Source organism: Delphinus delphis, chromosome 9 (assembly GCF_949987515.2).
Source record: "Delphinus delphis chromosome 9, mDelDel1.2, whole genome shotgun sequence".
Lineage (NCBI taxonomy): Eukaryota > Metazoa > Chordata > Mammalia > Artiodactyla > Delphinidae > Delphinus > Delphinus delphis.
Genome location: NC_082691.1, coordinates 65,315,771 through 65,340,533, shown reverse-complemented (window position 1 = coordinate 65,340,533; position 24,763 = coordinate 65,315,771). Strand labels below are relative to the sequence as shown.

Genomic DNA, 24,763 nt, shown 5'->3' with positions numbered 1-24,763 from the left:
GCCTGTGGTCCTACGGAGCGTCCCGGTGCTTGCACACCTAGCTGGGACGGTGGTTGGTCCTCTCCGGCTAGTTTGAAGTCTCTGCGGCTCGAGGCTCTTGCGGTGGGGGAAAGGAGAGGCCGGTGTGGAGCTCTCGGGAGGTTGGGGCTGACTCATCTAGAGTCCCCGACTCCCCTGTGATTGCACTTGGAAACTTTCCGCTGTGTTTCAGTCTCTGTCTCTCTTGGGGAAGCTGGACGGCAGTTCAGCAGGCCAGGTCCCTGGCCAGGACCGCGCACTAGGGGCCATGGAGTTCACGGCGTCGCCCAAGCCCCAGCTTTCCTCCAGGGCCAACGCCTTCTCCATCGCCGCGCTGATGTCGAGCGGCGGCTCCAAAGAGAAGGAAGCTACGGAGAACACTATCAAACCACTGGGTAAGTCGCGTGCTAGACCGTCGGGGTGCGCAGGCATGGGAGTGCTGCACATTTGTCTGTCCCTCCGTTCCCTAGCTTCAGGAGGCTCTCGAGGGTGGCCACCTTTCGCGGCTCGCGGCAGCTCTGACCCTCAGGCCACAGACTATACGTTGCGGGTGGGAGATTTTTTTTTTCTCTTAGGCCCGAATTCTTTGGGGACTTCACAGTCTGTTAAATGCAACCGGTTTCCTATCTCGTACGTATATCGCTAGTCGCTTTCCCTACCTATTTTTCTAGAATCCTTATGTCAAGTCGGACATCCGGTGTGTGTAACTTTGTTGGGATAAAAACATTTAGGGGATAAATAATAATAAAACCCCTTTTAATGACTCAACAGGATTTACGATGCGTGTAACACCTGCTTGTGCATTTGAAACCAAGGAGACTCTGACTTCACAAGAAACTAGTTTAATTTTGTTTTTCCCCCGACTTGAATAGACTACACAAAGTCAGCTGTCAAGTGCTGTAGAATAAGCCAGTTGTCCTCGCATGAACCATTTTCTTCACAGAAGCTCTAGACTTATCTGTAAGACATCATTTCATAACTGCCGTCATTTTCAGTGGAGGTTGGCAAAAACATTAGCCAGTTACCATTTCCCAGATTCCTCAACTTTTAGCTATACCGTTTATTTAACAACCTTTACCATTTATAGAAGACACTACTCTCAGAGTAAAGGGGAAAAAGGTACTATATTCCCCTTACCACGAGTGAATTGTGTGGGAAAGAAACTGCTGGAGATAAGTGTTTTAAGTCCCTTTACAACTGAGGGTTTACAACTGAGGGAGAAAGAAGTGTTCTCATCATCACCTCTTGGGTCCCTGGGTAATAATTATTCCACACCCTGATCATCTGGTAGCCCTAAAACTGTGGAAAGCATCAAATAGCGAACTTAGGGTAATATTTTTAAAACCTTTTAAACTCTAGTCAATTTTTTTCTTCCTTCTCCCTGTCCTTCTCAACATTTTAACATCTCACACCTTGAAACAACGATAATAATATAAAAGATGAAATGTTAGAGATGAAAAATAAGGGGCCTGGGCAGAGAGAGAAGAGAGAACTAAAATCCCTGCAGCAACTTAGAACCAAGGAAAAGGAAACCGGAAGATCTCCAGAAAACATGTCAAAAAGTCTCCTCCAAGGTTTTCACTCCCTTTCCCTGGTTCTTCCCACCTATCCTCCTGTGTAAATCTAAACCTGCCAAAGAAATGGAAACAACCAATCAGACAAACTCCAACTGTTTAGAAAAAAATTCACACCAATTTCAAAGTTATGTTTGTGGCACTTCCCAACATTATCCGCTCCTATTTAGGGGGCCTCTGAATTCTTTATAAATGCCCCCATTATAATTTGGTAGCTAGCAGGAAAAGAGGATTTCAGGTTAAAATTCCTGACAGAAGTACAGACAGTAGACTGGGAAACATGCCAGCTTCAGCTCCACTGTCATTACAACATTGCTTTCCTTCTCTACTTTCCTGAGAAAAAACCCACCCTCCTCTGAATTCTAAACTATAAAACCATTCACAGCTCACGGTACCTCCACCCTCACCCCAGTCTGTAAAGTGAGCATCCTCCCTCCCCTGGGGCTTTTGAGACCGGCTCCAAAAAGAACCAGAACCGTTTTTCAATTGTCAGAAGGCATTCTAGTCCCTTTCAGGGGCCAGTTCAACAGAGCACAATTAGCAGCTGTAAGCCAAGGACTCGGGCATGTGAAATACCTGTTAAGAGAGAATGAAACACTAGCGAGATGCTGAAGAAACTGTAGGGTGGAAGTCACAAGTGTCTCATTACTGCTCATTTAAACACGTTAAATCTACTCAGAAGAACCACCTCAGACGACTAGATCATTAATTTTTTTTTAGATTGAGATATAATTGACATATAACATTGTGTTAGAGCATTTCTGTATCATTTTCTTCTTCCTCCACTTCCCAACCCTGACCCACGGGTTAGTCTGGAGCTTACAGCATTTGCGTTTTTCAATTGTCAGAAAATTTCTAAGGCTACTTGTTAATTCCCTATAAAGATGTTATGTGAATGTGTTTCTGAAAACATTAGTAAAAAATATGATTTTGCCATGGCATGGTTCTCTGAGTTTGAAAACAGAAGGATAAGATAATTTGGTTATTCTTAATTTAAAATGCTTCCATGAGTTGGATTATTATTCTAAGAGAAAAGAAGGTAAAAATTCTCTACTTCCTGCTTGCCTGCCCCAAGTCAAAAGAGAAATGTGAGAAATAAAACATTATATGTGTGTGTGTGTATGTATGTGTGTGCATATATATATATATATAAAACTTGTTTCAATTCCTTGAGGGCACTTAGAGTTGTTTGAAGTTCAGTTTCACATTGCGGATTCAAGTAGTTTCTTTTTTAAAGGATGCAAGATAATTGGGACAATTACAGAGCTCCCCCTGTATTCCATCAAAGTGACTGGTGTAGTCCCAGGCCCTTATCATCTGTGGGGGAGAGTGTTTGGTTCGTAGGCAGTGGTGTTTCAGCTTGATGGTAGATGGCAAACTGTTCTTCCTACTTCAATACTCTGCTCTTCTGGTTTGGCGTTCTTTTGCGCACTTCCAAAACGTTCTTGAGAGAGAGAGAAATACACATATCATCCCTCAAGTACTTGTTTCAAGCCCGGTCCAAAAAATTGGCCCAGAGATTGTACTCCTGTGATTTAACAAGCAATAAATATGCTAGTCTTTCATAAGATCTCAGGCTGGGAGGGAAATTATAAAAATGCCCTAATGTAACATCTGAAAGCCTAGGAAACTGGGAGCCAGGCAGAGAAGTGAAGTGACAATTTTTTAACCCCCCCAACACCCCTTTTTCACTTTTTCTTATGGGGAGGTGACTCCAGGAGGGAAGGGAAGTTCCTCTCAAAATGAGGATGGTGCTGATTTCTTCACTCCCTTGATCTCCCTGCAGAAAAGTGTCCTCTTTGTCAATGAGGAAGAACTGGCACTAGAGCCCACAAGCTGTGAAGTCTAGAACATGGGAGGGATAACAACAGGACTACTTGCTTTTAATTCTTTATGATCATGCCTTTCTCTTTATCCACTCCTCGCATTTCTATTCTCCAAAGTGGGTTTCAGTAATGGTGGTAACAAACCATGGTTCTAAAACTCACTCATTTGGTTCCGTAAGCAAGCAGGAGCCATGTCACTTCACAGGAATTTCAGGCTTAATTTGTATAGTGATGAGTTATTGCTGTCCTTCTGGAGATTCTGTGCGTAACTTTTCCAAAGTTAAATCCAGGAACCTTGAAATTGTGCTGTTCTCCTTTCTGTATCTTTGCTTGACAGAATTAGCTGTCATTCTCAATTCTCTTTGCCTGCAGAACAATTTGTCGAGAAGTCGTCCTGCGCTCAGCCCCTGGGCGAGCTGACCAGCCTAGACGCTCATGGGGAGTTTGGTGGCAGCGTCGCGGGCAACAGCAGCCCATCTTCCTCCTCTCTGTGCACTGAGCCGCTGATCCCCACCACCCCCATCATCCCCAGCGAGGAAATGGCCAAAATTGCCTGCAGCCTGGAGACCAAGGAGCTCTGGGACAAATTCCACGAGCTGGGCACGGAGATGATCATCACCAAGTCTGGCAGGTTGTAGGGGGGCTTGTCGAGTGAGGAGTGGGGAGAAGGGAATAGTGCCCTGGGTGGCAGAGGGAGTTTCCAGGAACTGGGTGAAACTCTACTGGTCCTGAGCTCCAAGAGGAAGCTTCGCTCAAGGAGGGTTTCTTTCGGCAGACTTGCTTTTGGAAAGAGCTGCTGAGACAGATGTCCAGGCATTTGCTTTCTTGGGATCTGGCAGTGGGAAGCCCCACCCCTGCCCTAAGGGCATGGGACTGGGATCTCTGGCCCCCTGCAGCCTGGGATGGCTTCTGGGTGCAGGGTCGGCATCTGGAGGGAAGCAGGAACTCAGCTCATGCCGGGGTACAGGGCGGGCTGCTGGGTGCTGTGAGGGAGGCAGGCGGCTTCCCTTTTATCAGCCTCAATTTGCAGAGGCTCCCATTAAAAACTAAAATGAAAACCTGGGAGGAAGAATGAAATTTGAAACGACCACACTCCCGGTAGGAAGGAGCTCTGGTGCAGGGGGCCCCTTGGCGCCGCAGTGGGCTGACTCAGGGCAGGCAGGAAGTCCCAGGTGCAGGCTGCTCCTGGGACTGGGGCTAAGGCTCCGGGGGTCGGTGGCCCCTTGGCGCCTGACTGCTCCAGCTCTCAGGACTCTGGGACACACCGCCCAGAGTCTCCCGAAACGAAACCCAACTTGAGAACCCTGCTCTGGCGTTCTACTGAGGCAAGAGTGAGTTTTCTCCCTGGAAGGCAAGGAGGTTATAGGACTCTGTCTGCTCTGGAGACTTTGGTCTGGGAGCCTAATGGGCTTGATGATTTAGCACAGGATTTTCCCTAATTGCAGACCTTTGGGTATTAATGAGGACTCCTACAGAGATGACACTTAAGATTATCTAGGCTCGGGAGAAGGTCAGTCTCCGTATTCACATCTCTGAATGGCTTTACAGGAAACACAAAGAATTTGGGGGCTGGGTAGGGAGGGAAGGCGGACCCTTTTCCTCCCTCTCTAATTCGGGTGATTCTCTTTGTCTCACTGTGTCAGGAGGATGTTTCCTACCATTCGTGTGTCCTTTTCCGGCGTGGATTCTGAGGCCAAGTACATAGTCCTGATGGACATCGTCCCTGTGGACAACAAGAGGTACCGCTATGCCTACCACCGGTCCTCCTGGCTGGTGGCTGGCAAGGCAGACCCTCCGCTGCCAGCCAGGTTTGTGCCTCCAGATTTTCCAGCCAAGCAAAATGTGTATTAACCTTGCTGGCAGACTGTCTCCTGCCCTGGTTGTTTGAATTTTAAGCAGGTCTGTTTTTAAAGCTGTGAGTTCTGGTAAGAGAGCTTTCCAAGCCCAGACACTCCAGGATTAACTACACAAAATATGGGTTCGTCTCTGAGAAAGGCAAGAGTTTGTATGCAGAACACTGCCTTTAATTTTATCTTTCATCATAATTCATTTCAAAGTTTTTCTTAAATTTCAATTGGAATATTTATTAGAAATCTGGCCCCATTTCATATGGCATCCATCATTTCTATTTGGCTAACACCAAACAGAATAAAACTACTGATGAAGTGGCTGCCCTAAAATCCTTTTCAGAAGTGTGCATTTTAGTAAAGTAGTAGTTGCTTACAGTAAATATTTGTTATAACGTGGTTATAACTTCATAGTAAATACCATATTGGTAAAATGTGGTTGTTTTTGACCAGTAAAAGGCTCAGAGATTTTTAAGTAAGAAAAACAAACTCTTTTTTTCCCTCATTATAATTAGTGGATAAATGTAATTCGACATCAAGTTAATATTCTTCTACTGAATTTGTTTTTCTCCTTCTGACTTACTTCACTCTGTATGAATATTAAGGTCCTTCCACCTCACTACAAATAACTCAATTTCATTTCATTTTATGGCTGAGTAATATTCCATTGTATACTGTATGCTAACACATATATGTGGAATCTAAAAAAAAAAAAAAGGTTCTGAAGAACCTAGGGGCAGGACAGGAATAAAGACTCAGATGTAGAGAATGGACTTGAGGACACGGGGAGGGGGAAGAGTAAGCTGGAACGAAGTGAGAGAGTGGCATGGACTTATAAACACTACCAAATGTAAAATAGATAGCTAGTGGGAAGCAGCCACATAGCACAGGGAGATCAGTTCGGTGCTTTGTGACCACCTAAAGGGGTGGGATAGGGAGAGTAGGAGGGAGACGCAAGAGGGAGGAGATATGGGGATATATGTGTGTGTGTATATATATATATATATATATAGCTGATTCACTTTGTTATAAAGCAGAAACTAATATACCATTGTAAAGCAATTATACTCCAATAAAGATGTTAAAAAAATATTCTTTTACTGAGAAATTACTCAATATATTAGGTAATGACCCAAACAAAACATGTTCGTTTTTGTGCTATTCAATGGTAATGTTTTTCCAGGAGAACTCCGTTTTAAAAATTACATGCAAACCTTTATTGCTACTGCCCAAATGAGCATTCTGGGGGAAAAAACCCAGCAAGTTCTTACTTACGTGAATACTAACAGTTTAAGAACAGGACTCTAACTGCATACTTTAATACAAACAATGAATCTTAGCTGACTTTACATTTAGGGTTCTAAAACCAAGCCTTACAGCTTTAAAGTTGTTTTATGACTAAGTAATTTTTATAATTGATTGGAAGTTCATATCAGAGCTAAGAATTTATTTAAATGTACAGGTTTAGGAACTCTGAAGTTATAGTTCAAAGTATGGTTCTTTGTTAGTATCTAGTCTGGAGTCTAAGTCAAGGCACAGAACCAACACAGTTTACACATACAGTTCAAATGGAATATTAAGCTTTCTTAGTGGTTGATCATATTATTGAACTTACAGTATATTAAATACACTAGAGAAGAGATTAAAAGAAGCCTCTCCAAGTTTTCCATTCCCACAAGAGACTAGGAAGGAGATCTTCCCAGCCCTTCCAAATTGATATATTAAATAACATATTAAATAATTTTTAGGACTAAAATTTTTTTTTAAATGTCAACTGATTTTTTTAAAGAAAAGGAGCAAGATTTACAAATTTACAATAGATATTTAAATGAATATAATTAGTGTTCTCTACTATTTACTATTAACTAGCCAGTTCACATTACTCTAGAGCTTCTTTCCAAAATTTACAATTTTTTTAAAGGGGGGAGAGAGAGGAAGAAAGAAGAGAGAATGAGAGAAGTATTTTAGCAGATTCCTAACCATTTTTACAAGCAAACCCCTTTTCTTTTTTTTCTCTAAGTCTTTCCTTTAAGAAGTTAATCACTCTTATTTAGCATACATTTTCCTCCTATCTGAAGGTATGGGGAACTGGTGCAGGCCAGTTGGAAATATGACATGCCTTGTTTATGTTACTAATCTGTTCTGGCTGGAAAAGGAAAGCATGTACCAATACACTATCTTAACTGAAGCATGTTTAAGCTATTGCTGGAATTTTAAGTCCCAGAGGACTTGAGAGAAGCGGGGCTTCCTGTATGCTTTTTCATTCATACTAGTTCAGCTTACTTATATTGATATTAGATTGAAATGTTTTGTGCATTATAGGACAGAAATATTCTAGATCATATAAGCAACTGTTCTTTATTATTATTAAAAGACATAGTGCTATATTTTCTAGCTCCATGTGGGAAAGGTGAAGAACTTGGGAGGTGATCATTTGTGAACTGATGGTAGAAATTCCTTGCAGTTCTAGTTCTTTGAAGCACTTTATTTTAGACTGAAGTTTATCAGTCAGCTGTTCCTTATCAGAAGAAATGATGCTTGACAATATCATTTGATCATAGTAATGGAAAAGACATTATATATGACCTAAGTAATGTTATATTTTCATATAGGACATTTCCTTTTTTTAAAAAAGTAGTCGATATTTAAATAAATTAATCTTTATTAATGTTATCATATGTGGTGAACTGATACTTAAAGAGGGACCATCTCATCAACTTCTAGGACTTTAAATATTTTTGAACCTTTCTGGAGGAGTGGGTAGGATATGGTGCTGATTAGTAAAACAACTGCACCTATAAAGTTATAGCCTTGGAGGGGTGACACTTGAAAAGCTATTATGGTTGTGTCATCAAAGAATACTTTAATTGAAAGGCAATTTTGAGCACTCCTTAAAAAAAAAATCAAACAAACAGGCAGACAAACACCTAAGTTCTTGTATGGGTCTGGTAAGAATCTTTAGTGCTGTCAGCCTGTTTTGTGCTTTGCTTCTTGTGGGCTTTGTGAGTTGCAGCACGTGCACCCAATTCTTCTATTCTTAGTCCTCTGTGTGACAAACCACGGCATAGACTTCTTGTTCTTTACATGAATATGTTTTTAATTTTTCCTTGTCTTTGCCCCAACCATAATATTTGTTTAATGATAGTTATAAATATTCTACACAAAATATAGATATAAATAACCCATTGCATGGATAAAGGAATTTATCCCATTAAATCAAGGATATTTCCTTCCTCTATCATTAGTTCTATGACATACCTGACTTCAGAAACGCTTATGTTGAGTGGATACTAGGATTGATTTACAAAGAGCTGTACTTAGTGTGAAGCTTGCAGGCAAAACAAATGACCTGCATTTAACTGTCAGTGAGTAAAAGATTGCCTTGAACATAGCAGCTGATCAATAAACGATAAATCCTTGATAAGTATATTTTTTCCCATCAAAGCCTTTTTTTTTTTTTTTTTTTTTTTTGCTTAGGCTGTTAGATAAATACATTGAATAATTTGAAGCTTACCCAACTTGTTTTCACTCTCCTTAGTGAGCACTTAACTAGGTGATGATGAAAGTAGTAATATTTAAAGTACCGGGAGAAGCAAACAGACTATGTGATCTGTGGACTATTAAAAGTTCCCCAGGTCACTGTATTAAAATTATTCTGTCTTGTTTATAAAGAGCATGAACTTTAAATTGAATCACCTTCAAGTTTAAATGAATAGATTCTCTAGAATTGTTTCCTCTTTTAAATTCTTTGTCTTCATTGCTTTTTAGCAGTGCTTATACTAGGAATTCATTTTGCAATTAGTTATAACCTAGTCTTTCTTTTGAAAATATCTACAACAATAGGATTTTATATTTGACAGAAGCAGACTAGTAGTTGATTAGGTTGATGGGAAAAACCCACCTTTAAAAAAACGGCTTGTTCAGCAAATAACAGCAAATGTATTAAGTACATTTTATTTATTTATTTATAATTGGACTATAATTGCTTTATAATGTTGAGTTAGCTTCTGCTGTACAATGAAGGGCATCAGCTATATGTATACATATATCCCCTCCCTCTTGGACCTCCCTCCCACCTGCCCCCATCCCACCCATCTAGGTCGTCTCAGAGCACTGAGCTGAGCTTCCTGTGGGACAAATTGGGAGATTAGGATTGACATATATATACTACCATTAGTATTACCCCTTTTAAATCATTGGTACACAAAGAAACACATTTAGATGTTTCAGCATTATTTTGGTATTGCTGTATTACTAAATTTGAGATTATACGAGGCAAATAAAATTCACTTTATATGAGATTTTTGTGTTCCTTTAGAATCAGAATATTTTATAACCCAAACATTTTTTTTTTAAAGTCTCAATAAAATTCTCTCATAATTTTCTTAGGCTGTATGTACATCCAGACTCTCCTTTTACTGGTGAGCAGCTACTTAAACAGATGGTGTCTTTTGAAAAGGTGAAACTCACCAACAATGAACTGGATCAACATGGCCATGTGAGTACAGTGCTTGGACTATGCGGATTCCCTGGGATGGAATGGAGAAACCACATAAAGCTTCCTCCCTTGATGTCTCTTCCTCTCTCCCTTTCCCCCTCCCACCCTCCAGCTCTGAGTCATTCTATGAGAACATTAATCTGTTCTACAGGGAACCTTGACTGCTATTGTCAAGAGGTCATTTACAGAGATGCTGTATGCCATTTCTATGCAAGAGGGTCAGGGACCTCTGGCACCATGGATTCCTACTTCTGCAACTGCTTTAACACCTGCACCAACTAAACAAAGGGAATGTGCATTTTGGAGGTTACTACAGCCCATTCTTGGATTAAACATCTAATTTCTATCAGTGGTATATCAGATAACACAGCATAAAGGGAATGGGGCTGAGACCTCCTATGGGGGTTTCCCAAAGTGTGTTGTATAGAATACATTCTTGTGCGATGCAATGGGGCAAAAGGATTTTATGTACAAATAAATTTGGGAAAGTGCTGTTAGCTCATTATATATCCCCTCTGTAGAGAGCCTTATGAATATTAAAACACAATGAAGTCTTGCAGTTAAAAACAAAACAATTTGATTTTACATCAGTAAGGAGTTCATTAAAATGTTGAAGAAAAGAGAAATTGGAATTCTTAGCTCTTATCAACAGTTAATAGAACAAATAGCCATTGACACAGGCTTTTCCATATTTGCTAAGACTGCTTTTTAAGGAACTATCTATGCTGTTATTTCATGCTCTTAAATAAAGATTCACATTTTAAAAAATCTGTTTTAGATTTTATGCTAAGAAAACTTCAGACAGACATGCATGCTTCTTTTTGATGAGGAGAATACTGTTTCTTTTTTTGCCTCGTTTGCCAGAAAGCACATTGGGATTTTCATAGTTGCTTTCCTTGGCTTAGATATTCTGATATAATTATTCTCTCTCTTATCCCCTTTATTAAGGCTCCTGTTACTTAAGGTTTTAGTTTTTTACTGGATTTATGCAATTCAGAAAAAGAGTTTCAAAACTTTTCTCAAAAAAGATGGTTACACATAGTTAAGAGAGAGCTCTAGACATGGTTTCAAATGGTTGATTGAACCTGGAACCAAGTAAATCACTTCAGGCACTGCCACCATCCATATGCCCACAGGAGATCTTGTTTATCTCGACCAAGTCAGAGTAACCAGGTTAACTAACAACTCTGCTGGTGGCACTGTTGGGATGTTGGAAGTAGGTTAACAGGCTTCTGTTACTTGATGTATTGGAAAAGATAACTGACTTTTTTTACCTTCAAGGATGTTGGCAGAATTGTCCTTTCTTTCAGATGTTTTCATTGACAGATTTTTTTTTTCAGGTTAAAATTTATGAAGTATCTGAGAGACATTTTCTGTAGGCCCATGATCATTCTTAATGTCATTCATATTAAAATTTCTTGGGCTCCACTGAAATCTTTGCAGAGATAAATGAAATTTTTTTATGGTTCTAGTATTCTCCAATGTGAAACTTTCATAAGAACTGTTTGAGTTTTTCCAGAAAGACCTGAGAATTCATTTTGAGATCAGTTGTCCAGAACTGATATGTTTTCCTAAATTTTAGCATCAGCTTCATGGATGGGAATAGCACTAAGCTATATTTCAGGAGCTCTGGGTTCTAGTCTGATTATGCTAAGATTAGACCTTGACAAATTGTTTAAGTCTTACATGGTTGCTAATATCCATTTTAGCTTTAAAATTTTATTATTTAATATAACTCTTTGTTACCAGAAATAGTGTATTCTGAAAAGTACCAGGAAATATTTTTAGATCCTGTGGTGTTTAGCCAAGTTCTTTGAATCAGTCCTAAAGAAGCCCCCTTTGTAGATGCATTCCAGGAAAATTTCTTATTTCCAGGAATTTATTTCTTCGATGAAACAACGTCTACATTTTTATCAGTGTTTCTTAGCCCCATGAAAGCTTGAGCAGAGGTTCAAGGAGCCCTGGGATCTGAAACTCAGTCTGCGGTCTGAGTCTGTCCAACACCCTTTCCTAAAGGAAATTAATGTGGGAGTGGTATAAGGAAGAGGGGACCTTATTTAAAGCTTAGGTTTTTTTCCATTGTGTGTGTGTGAGTGTGTGTGTGTGTGTGTGTGTGTGTGTGTGTGTGTATGATTTGAAAACTCTATCTTCTTAGTAGAACATATAATGAATGGTCAGGTTTTTCTTATATCAGGATTAGGAGGCAAATGTTTACTTCTGTCACTTCAAGTTTATTCCAGTTTTATGACTGAGCATAGGTATCTTGAACTCCTTGGAATAAATGCATTACACAAAGAAATAACTTTTTTTTAAGTTTCTTTTGATTCATTTGAACGTCTCATTTGTTTCAGTAATTCCTATTCAGGTCTGGGATCATAAAAAGATGGCATGTTCAAAAATTCAATGCCAGTTAATGCCCTGTAACTTTGTTGGCTTGTATCTCAACATGGAAAGAGATTGATTCTGTATCGGTTATCTCACAGTGACTAGTATTTAACTCTGCTAAAGTCAACCAGTGTTAACACTCACCCACCACACCCAAGTTAGCCAAAGAACAAGAGAGCAACAACACTGCATGCCATTGACCCTCGTCCTGCCACAGCATGTATCAGACACCTCCCCTGAGAGCCAAGCTCTCTGCTAGGCCCTTGGGGTGAAGGGCATACATTGTAAGCCCTGTTATCCCAGGAAAGACATACCCAATTTTGTAGATTTAGGTAGCTGTCTGGGTTGCGGGGCAGGGGGAGATGTGGAAAATCTTTAACATCTGAAAGTAAGTTTTGTTGCTCAAATTTCATAATGGTAAATTATTGTATTTTATTTAAATGATACATGAAAAATACTGCCTGTTAACAGGGTATATTTCTGATCTCTAAGTACCAGACAACTTTTAGTAGCTATGGAATGGAAGACATTCATCACTAACATTCTTACTTAGTTTGTAACTGGAAGTCAGTAATCAATGAAGTTGTCAGAAATGATGACGACGACAATAATAATACAGTTTACTAAGCACTTCCTATTTGCTATGTGATTTACAAGGGTTACAGCGTCTGATCCTCACCACAACCCCTGTGAAGTTAATACTGTTCTTGCATTTAAGAAAATGAGGTAAGAGAGGTGAGATCACTTGGCCCAAGATTAACGAGCTAGGAAGTAGCAGATTCAGTATTCCAACCAAGGTCTACCTTATACCAGACTGCCTTTTAAAATTGTTTTATTCCCTCCATCCCATCTGCCACCCACTCCTCACCCCCCACTGCCCCAAATAACAATCTAGCCTCCTCAAATATGTAATTTCTTACTTTAGAAAATTTAGAGACATACTGCCTTTTGTCTAACCAGACTAAAAAACAAAAAGCATTTTTTAAAAAATAAACATCCTCCAGATGACTTTTTCCTCTATCATTTTAGAAAGGACACTTGAAACAACCTGTATTATTTACAGTTGGTTTGGTAAAAGGTGATTCACAATACTCTGCAGTATCATGTGAAAATTATTTGCGTGAAGAATGGAAAGGGTAGATCCTAATCTTAAAACTGCATTTGACACAGTAGATTTTATGGTTCTTTCTTTGCCTCATTGTAATTTGGCCTGTTTATTAGCACTATAAGTACTTAAAATCCAGTACTGTACTTCCCACTCTTTGCTGCAGATAATTTTGAACTCAATGCATAAGTACCAGCCACGGGTGCACATCATTAAGAAGAAAGACCACACAGCCTCATTACTTAATCTGAAGTCTGAAGAATTCAGAACATTCATCTTTCCAGAAACAGTTTTTACGGCGGTCACTGCCTACCAGAATCAACTGGTGAGTATACCCTTCACAATTTATTTCCCGAATAAGATAAGGCTTTAGGAGAGTTATCTTCTTGGAGAGAAGGGCTATCCCAGTACTCAAAACAGAAATTCACTTTGGAGAAAGCTATGGAGAATCAGCCCCAGGACTTCCAAATATGTTGAGTATCCATGGCTCAAGGTTATGAAGGTCTGTATTACACCATCTTTCTTAGAACCTTTATACTCCTGGTCAGGCTGTTCACTGCTCACATGTCCCACCCAAACCTGACCCAATGTGCCTTCTCAAATTTTCTCAAGAACATTACCTGCTTCCTTCTCTTTCTGGTAGAGCCTCATGACATGTGTTACCATACACTCATTGCTTCATAAAATATAGAAGTTCAGTTTTTCTGCTAAATTAGCACACGTAGTGTGCTAGCCAACTATCCAAACTACTGATACATTAGATATTTTGTGAGATTTATTCAGCTGTAATTCAGGGTAAGATAATTCTAGTAGAATGATCTTAAATGCCTCTTTAGATAATAGACTGTAGTATGTAAGCAGTTGTGTATTTAATTAACATCAAGATATCTAATTTGTAATATTGAGTTATATATTTTCTATTCTCTGTTGTAAATCATATTTAAAATTTATGCATTTCTTCATCCATAAGGCTCAGTCCAACTCTACTGTAAATATTTATCAAAGTGTTGCTAAGGACTGAATCCTGTTAGATACTTCCCCATGTATTCTTTCATGGTCAGCATAATCTTGAAGGCCAGGGGTAACAGTAACATCCTTTAGTGAGGAATCTGAAGCTAAGAGAGGACAAGTAACTTTTCCACAGTCTGAATGGACCAGAAGTAGAATTCCTTTTGATACACTGTACTTTAGTAAAAGGAACTCACATTGTCAGTTTACTCTGGGTTTTGTGTCTTGCTTTTATTTGACTGGTTATAGGTATCCAGGACTCTTGCTCTCCTCATGTCTTGATGTTATATTTTGGGTTCTGAGTGAATACTGTTAGGTGTTGCCTGATAGATGGCTCAGAGTCCAGAGTGGGATGGTCAACCAAGCAAAAATGGTGTTGAGTCTCTCAGGAAAAGCAAGAAGATGAAACTGAAAGCCCAGGTAGCCCTACACAGATGAGGAAACAGGAAGTCAGAGAAGGGATGTAGAAAAATGGCCAGAGTGGGTATGTGTCTGTAAGGCATAAACACCTATAATTTCCATATGACTTTGAGTAGATTTCACTTCACCACTGTGGCTGCCATCTTCTTTGCCTGTAAACTGGGACTAAGAAACAGACCATCTTAGGGAACAACTGTTAAGGATCAAATGAGATGCTGTGCATAAACATGCCTTTGGAAATTGTAAGGCACTCTGTAAATAAAGCACGTGGTGACTGTTGGACTGTCTCTGGAATGTCCAAAGAGGATTTGCCACCATTTGGATTTTTAAATGTTAGTGGCAACTTTTCAATGAAATAAATGAATGCACAAATGTTATACTATTTATCTTTAAGTAAAAGCAAAGTACTATAACTTTTTAATTATCCTTAAGATAACAACACAGCAGTGGCAACTTTCAGAGAATGCCCAAGCTAAAAATTTGGGTATAGAGTGAAGCCCACAAAGCCCTAAAACATAATGCTATTTCTCTTAGAATCTGGAACACTGACATCAACAATCCCATTTTTAATTTATTTGAGGACACATGTAATACAGGTATCACAGGATCTAAAAAGATTCCTGAAACATTTAATTCAATTTACACTAACTGAATTAGTAGCTTTTATATTATAAAACATCAGATTTATACTAATACAAGAAAACCTGCTGATGTTTGAGAATGAAATAAAAACTTGTCATATGGAAAGTTCATTGCTTTTATCAGAATTATCTGTAAAGGGAGCCAAAGCAAGAATAGGTAACTTGGGATTGTTTAGTGAAAATTATGGGCAGAACAAAATTAAGGAAAGTTCTAAGTGTAACACCTTAGATTTGGTTTAACTGATGAAGAAGCAATCCTGAATAAATATTGGCAGGACCTCTCATATCATGGAACACGGAATAGGAGGTTATTATCTACATAATTATAATAACAGCTAATATTTGGGTGCGCAAGGCACCATTTAAAGTGCAGTCTTATTTAATCCTCACAATGATATTATGAGATAGGAACAACAGTATTTCTATGTTGCATTTTACAGTTCAAAGAATGGAGGCATGGAGTTAAATAACTTATCCAATGTGACCCTGCTGCTCCCATCACAGATATGAATCCAGGTAGTTAGGTTTAAAAGCCTAACCTCTTTAGGTGCTTGGTGTCCCCAAGAAAGGGGAACCTCACCTCCTCTCAATGAATGGACCCTCAATGAATGTGACCCTGATGGATTCAAGACATCCTTTTTAGAGGGTTTCAGTTCTTTATGTTAATTTCTTTTCTTTTCTTTTCAGCAAGTGCTCACTGCTTACCTGCTGTGTGCAGGGAGCTCTTCACACTGACAGCAGCCAGTGTAACAAGATGGTAATCAACCTATATTGACAGTCAAAATATCCACTGGCATTAGCTGTTTCTAATAGGAGCCATATGCTTTAGTGACATTACCTCACTGAATTCTTTTGTTTCCGCTCAACATTTATCTAGAAAATTTTCAAATATCCCAAAGTTAAACAGATGATAAAATGAACCACGTATACTCTCCACCCAGATTCAACAATTAACATTTTTCCAATTTGCTTTACCTCCCCTGCCCCATTTCTCAATCTCTGTACATGTACATACTTTCCCCCTTCTCGCAACCATTTGAAACTAAGATGCATGCATCATGATACTTTACCTGTAAGTACTTCTACAAGTTTAGACTGACAATAAGATTACTTTGTAACCACAGTATCTTTACAACATCTAAAATTGAGTTCATATTAAAAATTTCGGGATGGACCTACAAATGTCTTTATAGCCTTCCCCCCCAACCCCCGCCTTTGAACTAGTATCCACCTAAGGTTCATGGTTTGGATTTATTTTAATTTAGAAGAATCTCTCTATATTTTTAATCAATATCTCACTTAATTCTGACACTAATCCCCTGAATAAGGCCCCATAAGCCTCATTTTGTGGATGAAGAAACTGAGGTTCAGAGTGGTTAATACACTTGCCCAAGGTCACAAATCTGGTAAGTGAAAGAACCATCTTCTGGGTATTAACTCCTCCTTTTTGGTAGCATCCTGCTGGATTGCAAGGCCAAGAAAATGACCACTGACAGTGTCAAGGTTGGGAAACTGAATGTGAAAATACTGCTAAATTAAAATAGGCTAAGATTCTAATAAACACATATCCCAACACTAGTTGCTCCTCTTGAAAATGTTTATTTCTAATTAAGATTATAAATAGGCTCAAAATCCACCTACCAGCGCCTAGCTACCTTTCACTGCATCATTAAGTGTAACGATTAATATGATTAGTATATATCATTTCATTGCTAAATAACCCACAATAAGTGATTAAATTCAGTACTGCTTTTCTCAATAGATCCTGCCATGTCTGAGTTTATTTCTGTGCACCCACCTTTAAAGCCATAATCCCTAGCACAATGCTGTATGTGTGTGTGTATGTGTGTGTGCATGTGTGTGTGTTTTTACTTAAAGATAAATAGTATAACATTTGTGCATTCATTTATTTCATTGAAAAGTTGCCACTAACATTTAAAAATCCAAATGGTGGCAAATCCTCTTTGGACATTCCAGAGACAGTCCAACAGTCACCATGTGCTTTATTTACAGAGTGCCTTACAATTTCCAAAGGCATGTTTATGCACAGCATCTCATTTGATCCTTACAGTTGTTCCCTAAGATGGTCTGTTTCTTAGTCCCAGTTTACAGGCAAAGAAGATGGCAGCCACAGTGGTGAAGTGAAATCTACTCACATATATATTTGAAATTCAATTAATAGTCAAAAATTTGATTTGGTATACTAATGAGCCATTTTTGCAAATGGTTTATAGACCTCATAAGACCAATCGAAATTCATGTGGGGTGAATAAATCATTTTGGGGGTTAGTATTTTCATTAGTCTTATACAGTTTTCTGAAGTTATCCTTGATTCTTTCTAGGCCTCCTCACATTTACTGCCTTTTCACTGCTATACCATGCTTGTCTACTGATTTACCCATAATAAACATAAAATAAATATATAGGAAATAAACAAATATGTACTAAGTACAGTATAAATATTAGAGTATTTTCATGCACAAAGAACAGGGAGAAAAGAGAGAAAGAAGATTTAAAAGTTCATACTTAGGACCACCTTTATATCTCTTAAACTTTGGATAGGACATTATTTACATATATATTAAAAGCCAAATCAAATTTTCCATTAGAATTCGTGAAAAAGCTTCTCATTTATTGTGTCTGGTAGTTTTATTTGTAAGTAATGAAAACGGGACCTTTTTCCTATTTTTTCCTCTGGTTTTTGTGAGGAAATGATTGCATTTCTTTACATTATTAGATTAAAGCTAAATACATTATACTTTCAAAAAACTATTTTATAATATAAGATTTAAAGGTCATACATTGTTTTTGAGCAGGCAAGCCATTGCTGTAAAGTTGAAGTGTAGGTCAGGTTTCATTTTTAAATGCCTTTGGACAGATCTTTTCCTGATAATTGGAGAAACGGTCTCTGAGGGCCAATTTCACCTTGTGGCTGGGAACCCCAGCTATATTCAGTCCAGTAATATCACATGGAATAATAACTACTAGAAAAAGTCCCTTTCTCTTTGGTGCAGCTGGCAGTGTCAAAATCTGCCCTCCATTTATACATATATTTATCTATAAAGGAGATGTTGAAAGAATGAATTTTTTTGGTTAGGAAGTGTATTATGTTCCATATTATTAAGATAATACATGAAAAAACAGGTGTATTTTGACCACAATTAGTCAGTGATTTGCATATATGTACATACACTTGAAACAGGATTTCTTAAGCACATACTGCTGTCCTTGTTAATTCTTCTTCCTCATAAAATGAAAAATATTGCTGCTTTTAAAATTTGTTGTTGAATCATAAAGACATACTTGTAGTTTCACATGGGTTCTCTACATACGTTTTTGGTAGCTGACTATTTTTGGATCTTTCTTTTAGCTTTACCTTTGACATGGGTGATGCTGTTCAACAGCTTTACAAGCTACAGGTATTCTATATTAGGAAAATGATGTCCAACTGACATCACTGTATATAACTCAGGTCTTTCTCTCATTGGTTCTCAAATACGTAACTTTTTCGTTCTCCCACATTTCATAAAGGGATATAAAACTATATCTGCAGAAATGAATTTCTTTCTATTAACTACTGGTTTTTATTTAAATATCCATGGAATAAAATCTGTGCCTGACCTTTTAAAAGTGCATGATTAACTAGAATGTTAAAACTTTGCTATTTAAAAATTACTTTATCTTAAAATAGAAAACAAAATGCTTTTTATGTAGACTCAAGAATTTCACCTAGTCTATAACTGGTAAACATATGAAATCATATTTCTGACTGCTTGTCCTGGAAGCAAAGTTCAAAAGACATTTCTGGGGTGCTTATTGTTGGTGCCCCAGTAGATTCAGAGTCTGTGATATCACAGTGAGCACGGTGGGCTCATTAAGAAGTCTACCCACAGTCCCTGTACTGCTAATCAGTACTCCATAAAGCCTGTTCAAGACTGTAGTGGTTAGTTCAGGGCCCCCGTACAATTTTAGTAGTAAGAGATCCATTCAGCTTTTTTTCTCTAACTTCCAAAAGCAATTTTTTTCCCTGGAATTAGATAAAATAGTCCATAGAGAAAGTAAATACCTGGTTACTCTCTTGAGCTCCTTTTCTAATTAACACACTAAAGTTAAATCACTGCTGAACCAACTGGTAAATCTAGCTGTATGAGTACATCTTGTACTATTCTTGAAACTTCCCTTCAGTTTGAAATTATATCAAATGTAAAGTAAAAAAGTTACCATTGATACTCTTGGGGATGATGAAAGAAGGACCAAAAAGATACTGGAAAGAGAAAGTTCTAATAAATGAAAGAAAATTCCAAAGAAATCTGAAAACTTGTGTTGAATTTGATTCACTTCCTCATTCAAAGTTATGGCAGTAATACTAGATATGGTGACACATCAATTGAGCAACTAACACACACACACTGAGAATATTTATTTTCTACGACAACTCCACAATCATTACATTCTGAGCCAACAGTCTACCTCCTGGAAATATAAATAACAACAAATACAATTCTCAAAATCCTTTTCAGGGACAAAGTGGATCAAAGGTGGTTCTTTAACTGTTATAACAGATAGATAATATTTTCTATTCTTTTAGTTTATAAAGACTCAAACAAAGCTTGATATGGTTCACATTTTTTTGTTATATTTATTAAAAAAAATTTTTTTTGGCTGCACTGCGTGGCTTGCAGGATGTTAGTTTCCCGACCAGGGATTGAACCCGGGACCCGGCAGTGAAAGCGCCAAGTCCTAACCACTGGACCACCAGGGAATTCCTGATATGGTTCATATTTTAGAGGGATGGCTGCAAAAGGACTTCGTTCAAAATTTCTCCATCAGATATTATTTGCCTTTGTCTCCAGAAAATTTTATCCATTGGCAAATCCATTCACTTTTTATAAATGAGCTTGTAAGAATTGAACTTGAAGACTTAACTTTATTGCTGTATCTTACAGTTTCAGTTTGAAGCTTTTATCTGGGTTTGGTTCACACTTAACATCACCTAACACTGCAGGGGACGTGGTGCCAGCTTCTTTAGTGGCACTTAAACCACTTCCAGTTCTATGTATGCCTCTGCCTGCTCCATGGAATTTTAGGGACCATGTGATCTCATTTCTGTTGATAAATTATTGTGAAAGTGTTTTCATGAACTATAAAGCACTTTAGAAATCTAAAGTATTTTCATTTATAATTATTCAGTAGAAAAAGATAAAGAAATCCCATTTTTGAGGATTTAAAAATCTTGTTGGTGTTTTACAATTCTAGAATATATTGACTGCTTGGGCTTTAGAAAATGTTTGTAATTTATTTCAAACAAATAAAACTTTTTATCTTTGCCCTGAAAACTGACCTTTAATACTAAATCCTAGTCTGAAAGAATGGCTAGAAGAATGGCTTTCACCCTTTAGAAATCCATGCCCTTAATTAAAGGGGTGGCTGAGTGTGAGAGAATGTTCTCTACAAACTCTTGATGGCCACACTTTAGGGGCAACCTCAGTGGTTCCTGTATATTTCTTTCTATGCACACAAAGACCTGTTGCTGTCCATTAAGAACAGGTTTCTTACTTATCTAGCTTATTTCCTTCACTGTTTACCATTGTCCATTAACTAAGCTGAAAAGGAAATTAGCAATTTTATTTTTGGCTACTCTAGAGTGAATGTGCATGGGACAATAATGAGCATTTCTGAGGCACTGTCAAGTGTCCTTAAAAACTAATATCAAAGAATCAATCTTACAACTTGCCAGTGTTAATGATAGAGAAGTTCAGTCTCTCTGGTAAGGATAGTGTGGGAAGTTCTATTTTAAGTGAGGTAAATAGCTTTTTGCAGCTTGTACATTGGTTAGCGCACATTAAGAAAACTTGAAAAGTAAAAAAAAAAGACTGTCTTTTGTAATGAAAAAAACAATTCTTTAGATGTTAATAGTTTAAAATGAAAAGTAGATACACTCTGATCAAAGGGATAGTTGCTTATTGGCAAAATAGTATTTCAAACTATTATATATCTCAAAATAGATATATTTTTGATTGTGTTTATTCCTTACTTTGAAAGAGGAAGGCATGCCGCCCTCAATCTATAACTTTTTTTCCAGGTTAAGACTATTCTGTGTGTGTCTCTCTTTCCAAAGATGAATGTGGGTTCTCATTTTGACACAAATGAGCTATGACTCTCTTTAAAGGTGTCTGTCGTTCTAATTCCAATAATTCTCCTCCATTCCTTTTAGCTCTTAACACTCAGAAATTTTGCAAGTAGAGCATCTTTTAATCAATGTTTTATTTATTTATTTATTTTCTTTGTAACCTAACATTTTTCCGTGAAGGTGCAGTACATATATTTTAATGGATCTTTCTACATTAATATTGTGAAAATTATGACTAGCACAACATAGACACTTAATACTTCAGACTATGATTCTTATTAGGAAATTTTTTTTCCATATAAGCATAGAGTCTGTAAGTAACATTATATGGGAGGATAATAAGAGACCCACTAATTTGGTTCTTATTTAGTCAGATGGAAAGGGGAACAGGGGTAAATTTATATGCTGAAAGCTTTATATCATGTATTTATGTCAGGTATTTCATATAGTATTGAACATGAAGTTACTATTGTGGTATCCATTATGGTATATATCGGTACCCATGGTATTAACAAATGAGGCTGCCAAGTCAGCATGAGGTAACGTTCTTGTTTTTATTCCCCATTACTCACCAATGCTGGCCTTCTAGACAGCTTCCCTATTCCCCAGTCGAGCTCTAGTCTTTCACTACTCTCTTAAATACTTCACACGGCAGCCACACTGTTTGTAAAAGGCCCCCATTTCAAACTGTCTCTATCGATTGACTTCCAGCCTGTTTTAGGACCAGTCTGTCCTCAACTACTTCCTTCTCTCTGAGGCCTTCTCTGACCATTCCACCCAATTTAGGCCTCTTGTGAACTTCCTTAGCAATTTTAACCTCTATCACAATACTGAGAGACATTAAGATATTCTTGGGGTGCCATGATGGAAAATGAACAAACTTTTTATTTCTGATTTTATTTCCTTGACCATGGAAATGATACAGTTTTGTTACACTTTCTTCCCTTTCCAGATAACCAAGCTGAAAATAGATAGTAATCCTTTTGCCAAAGGATTCCGGGACTCCTCCAGGCTCACTGACATTGAGAGGTAATGAGAATTTTCTGTTTACTTTTTTGCCTAGATAAGATAAAGAGAAGCACTAGTTTGTAAGAGCGCACTCCTTTCAACACCAAAGAGCCATAACCTCACTGTATAGAGTCTCCAATACTCTGTATAGTCTCCAGTTCTCTGCCCCACCTTCCCTTCCAGTTATAAACCCTGTAGATATGCAACTGCTTAAGCTTTGACAGCTGCAGCAGCTGGATCTATTCTATACTCAATTTCTGAGTGAAGTGGTTTCTTTGGACAGGACATTTTTTCAACGGGGCTTCTTTGTTATCAAAGACACAGTCCTCTACATGATATTAAGCTTCATGTCTTGAGTGGCAATCCACAGAGAAATAGATTCTTAATAGCCTTTCCCTTCTGAAGTGGATATATTTGTTAACATAAAGACTATAAAGGTAGTTTGGAATTTTGAAACAAGGAGAGGCCATTTAAATCAAGGGGTATATTTTACCTACAGCATAGACTGCTTATACTTAATAGGAAAGCTATCAGATCTCATGACCTTTAAGAAGGCAGGTGACAATCATGTGCCGTAATTTACCCCACTTTTTATTTAATTAAAATGGTTCACACGGTGTGAGACTGTCTACGTGATGAGTAATGACTATATTGAGGTGCATAGTTTGCCCAAAATTAATGTCAAAAAATGTTTTTTTCAAGGAGAAGATTATTTGTATCCCTTAAACATACTATGTAACTTTCTGTACTTATTCTGTTTTGTTTTTGGTGAGCACATTTAAGTTCCACTCTCTTTACAAATTTGAATTATATAATACAATGTTATCAACTATAGTCACCATTTCACACATTAGATCGTCAGATCTTACTCATCTTCTGTATCTGATCTTTTACGTGGCTCGGAATCTTTTGACAGGTGGGGTACCCTAGCTTTATCTCCAAATCTTTGTGTGATTTCCCTACCGACTGCTACGTGTTTCTGCCACACTCTTTGTTAGCTACCACATGGTCACATCTGACCTCAGCACTTCTCTCTGACCTGTCCTGGAAACTCAAATTAAAGGATGATTACGTGTTTTAGCAACATCTGTCTTATCCTTCCCTCATCCTTCCCAAATGGCAGAGCATAGGCGTGTGGTTTTGACTTGTGGGAACAGATATAGAAGCTCAGTGGGGAGACAAAGTATCCAGCAGGAGAGACTGAAAGTTGGGTAGAACTGTGGCATCTGAGTAGAAAAGATTAATTAGTTGGAGTGCTTGACAAGTGACTGTGGGGTATTGAGAGATCAGGGAAGGAAACTTGAGCTTGTTGAAAAATCCATTGCAAAATGCAGAGAGATGGCAAGGAGATAACTCTCCAATTAGGTGGGACATAGGCGTGCAAATAGGTCATAAGACCCAAGTCAGTGAGAAAGTGGTATCAGCAGCGTGGGTGACAAAGGAGTCCATTTACAAAGGCTACTTGCATTTAGGTGTGGCCTTTTTTATCTCCTATTTCTGGAGTGCCAGAGGTACTGATTCAGACTGGGTTTATGCAAATGGGATTTTAATATGTGAACTTTTTCTCCGTTCTAGTCAGGGGTCAGGCAAGAATGAAAATAGTGGCTCAGTCGGGAAGTAAGTGATATGTTTTTACAGTGGGCATCATATCTTCTGTCTCAAATCAGTGGATGAGCATGGTATATAGAGACAAAGTCATGGGTTAGAGCCCCAGCTCTGCCTTTTCCTGCCTGAGTGATCCTAGAGAAGTCACCTAACCCCTGAATCTGTTTCCTCATCTAGAAAAATGGAGAAAATAACCCTGCTTACTTCAAAGGTTTATTATGAGAACCATGTAAGATGACATTTATGAAAGCACTTCTAAATCTCAAAATGTAAAATAATTATATTTTATTAGATGAGCATAGTTTTACCCCATCTAAGCTACTTTTAATAGTCTTAATAAACTACTCCTAGAGTAAAAATAGCCCCTTTTGTTGCACTTGTGCTCATGAGAGACAAGTACCCAGACTCACTACCCTTTAGAGAGACGGATTTGATAACACACGCAGCCACATTTTCCACTTATTTAATAAACATCCTGATGTGGGGAACACTCACATGTACATGAAGCTAAGAAGCTTTCAATGGTCTGAGGGCCAAGAGAGCATCTTATGTAACTAGCTGCAAGTTTGCAAGATGACCTAAGTAGTGTGAAATTGGCCAAGGTTTTGGATTTCATTTCCAGGTATTTCAGTCTGAATTTTTTCTAAGCAGCCTTTGGGGATGGGACAAATCAGATCAATTGATCTTTGGAGACCTAA

General features: G+C 38.1%; 1 protein-coding gene across 1 annotated transcript in view; it reads left to right on the top strand.

The window, feature by feature from the left end:
- Positions 1-286: 286 nt before the first annotated feature.
- The window catches only part of TBX20 (T-box transcription factor 20), a 50,696-nt gene continuing 26,219 nt past the window's right edge, over positions 287-24,763 (top strand). The window contains exons 1-6 of the mRNA XM_060019940.1: positions 287-413; positions 3,791-4,049; positions 5,062-5,226; positions 9,655-9,763; positions 13,420-13,578; positions 22,405-22,481. Coding sequence (XP_059875923.1) covers positions 287-413; positions 3,791-4,049; positions 5,062-5,226; positions 9,655-9,763; positions 13,420-13,578; positions 22,405-22,481 — 896 coding nt within the window. The remainder of the gene's footprint in view (positions 414-3,790; positions 4,050-5,061; positions 5,227-9,654; positions 9,764-13,419; positions 13,579-22,404; positions 22,482-24,763) is intronic.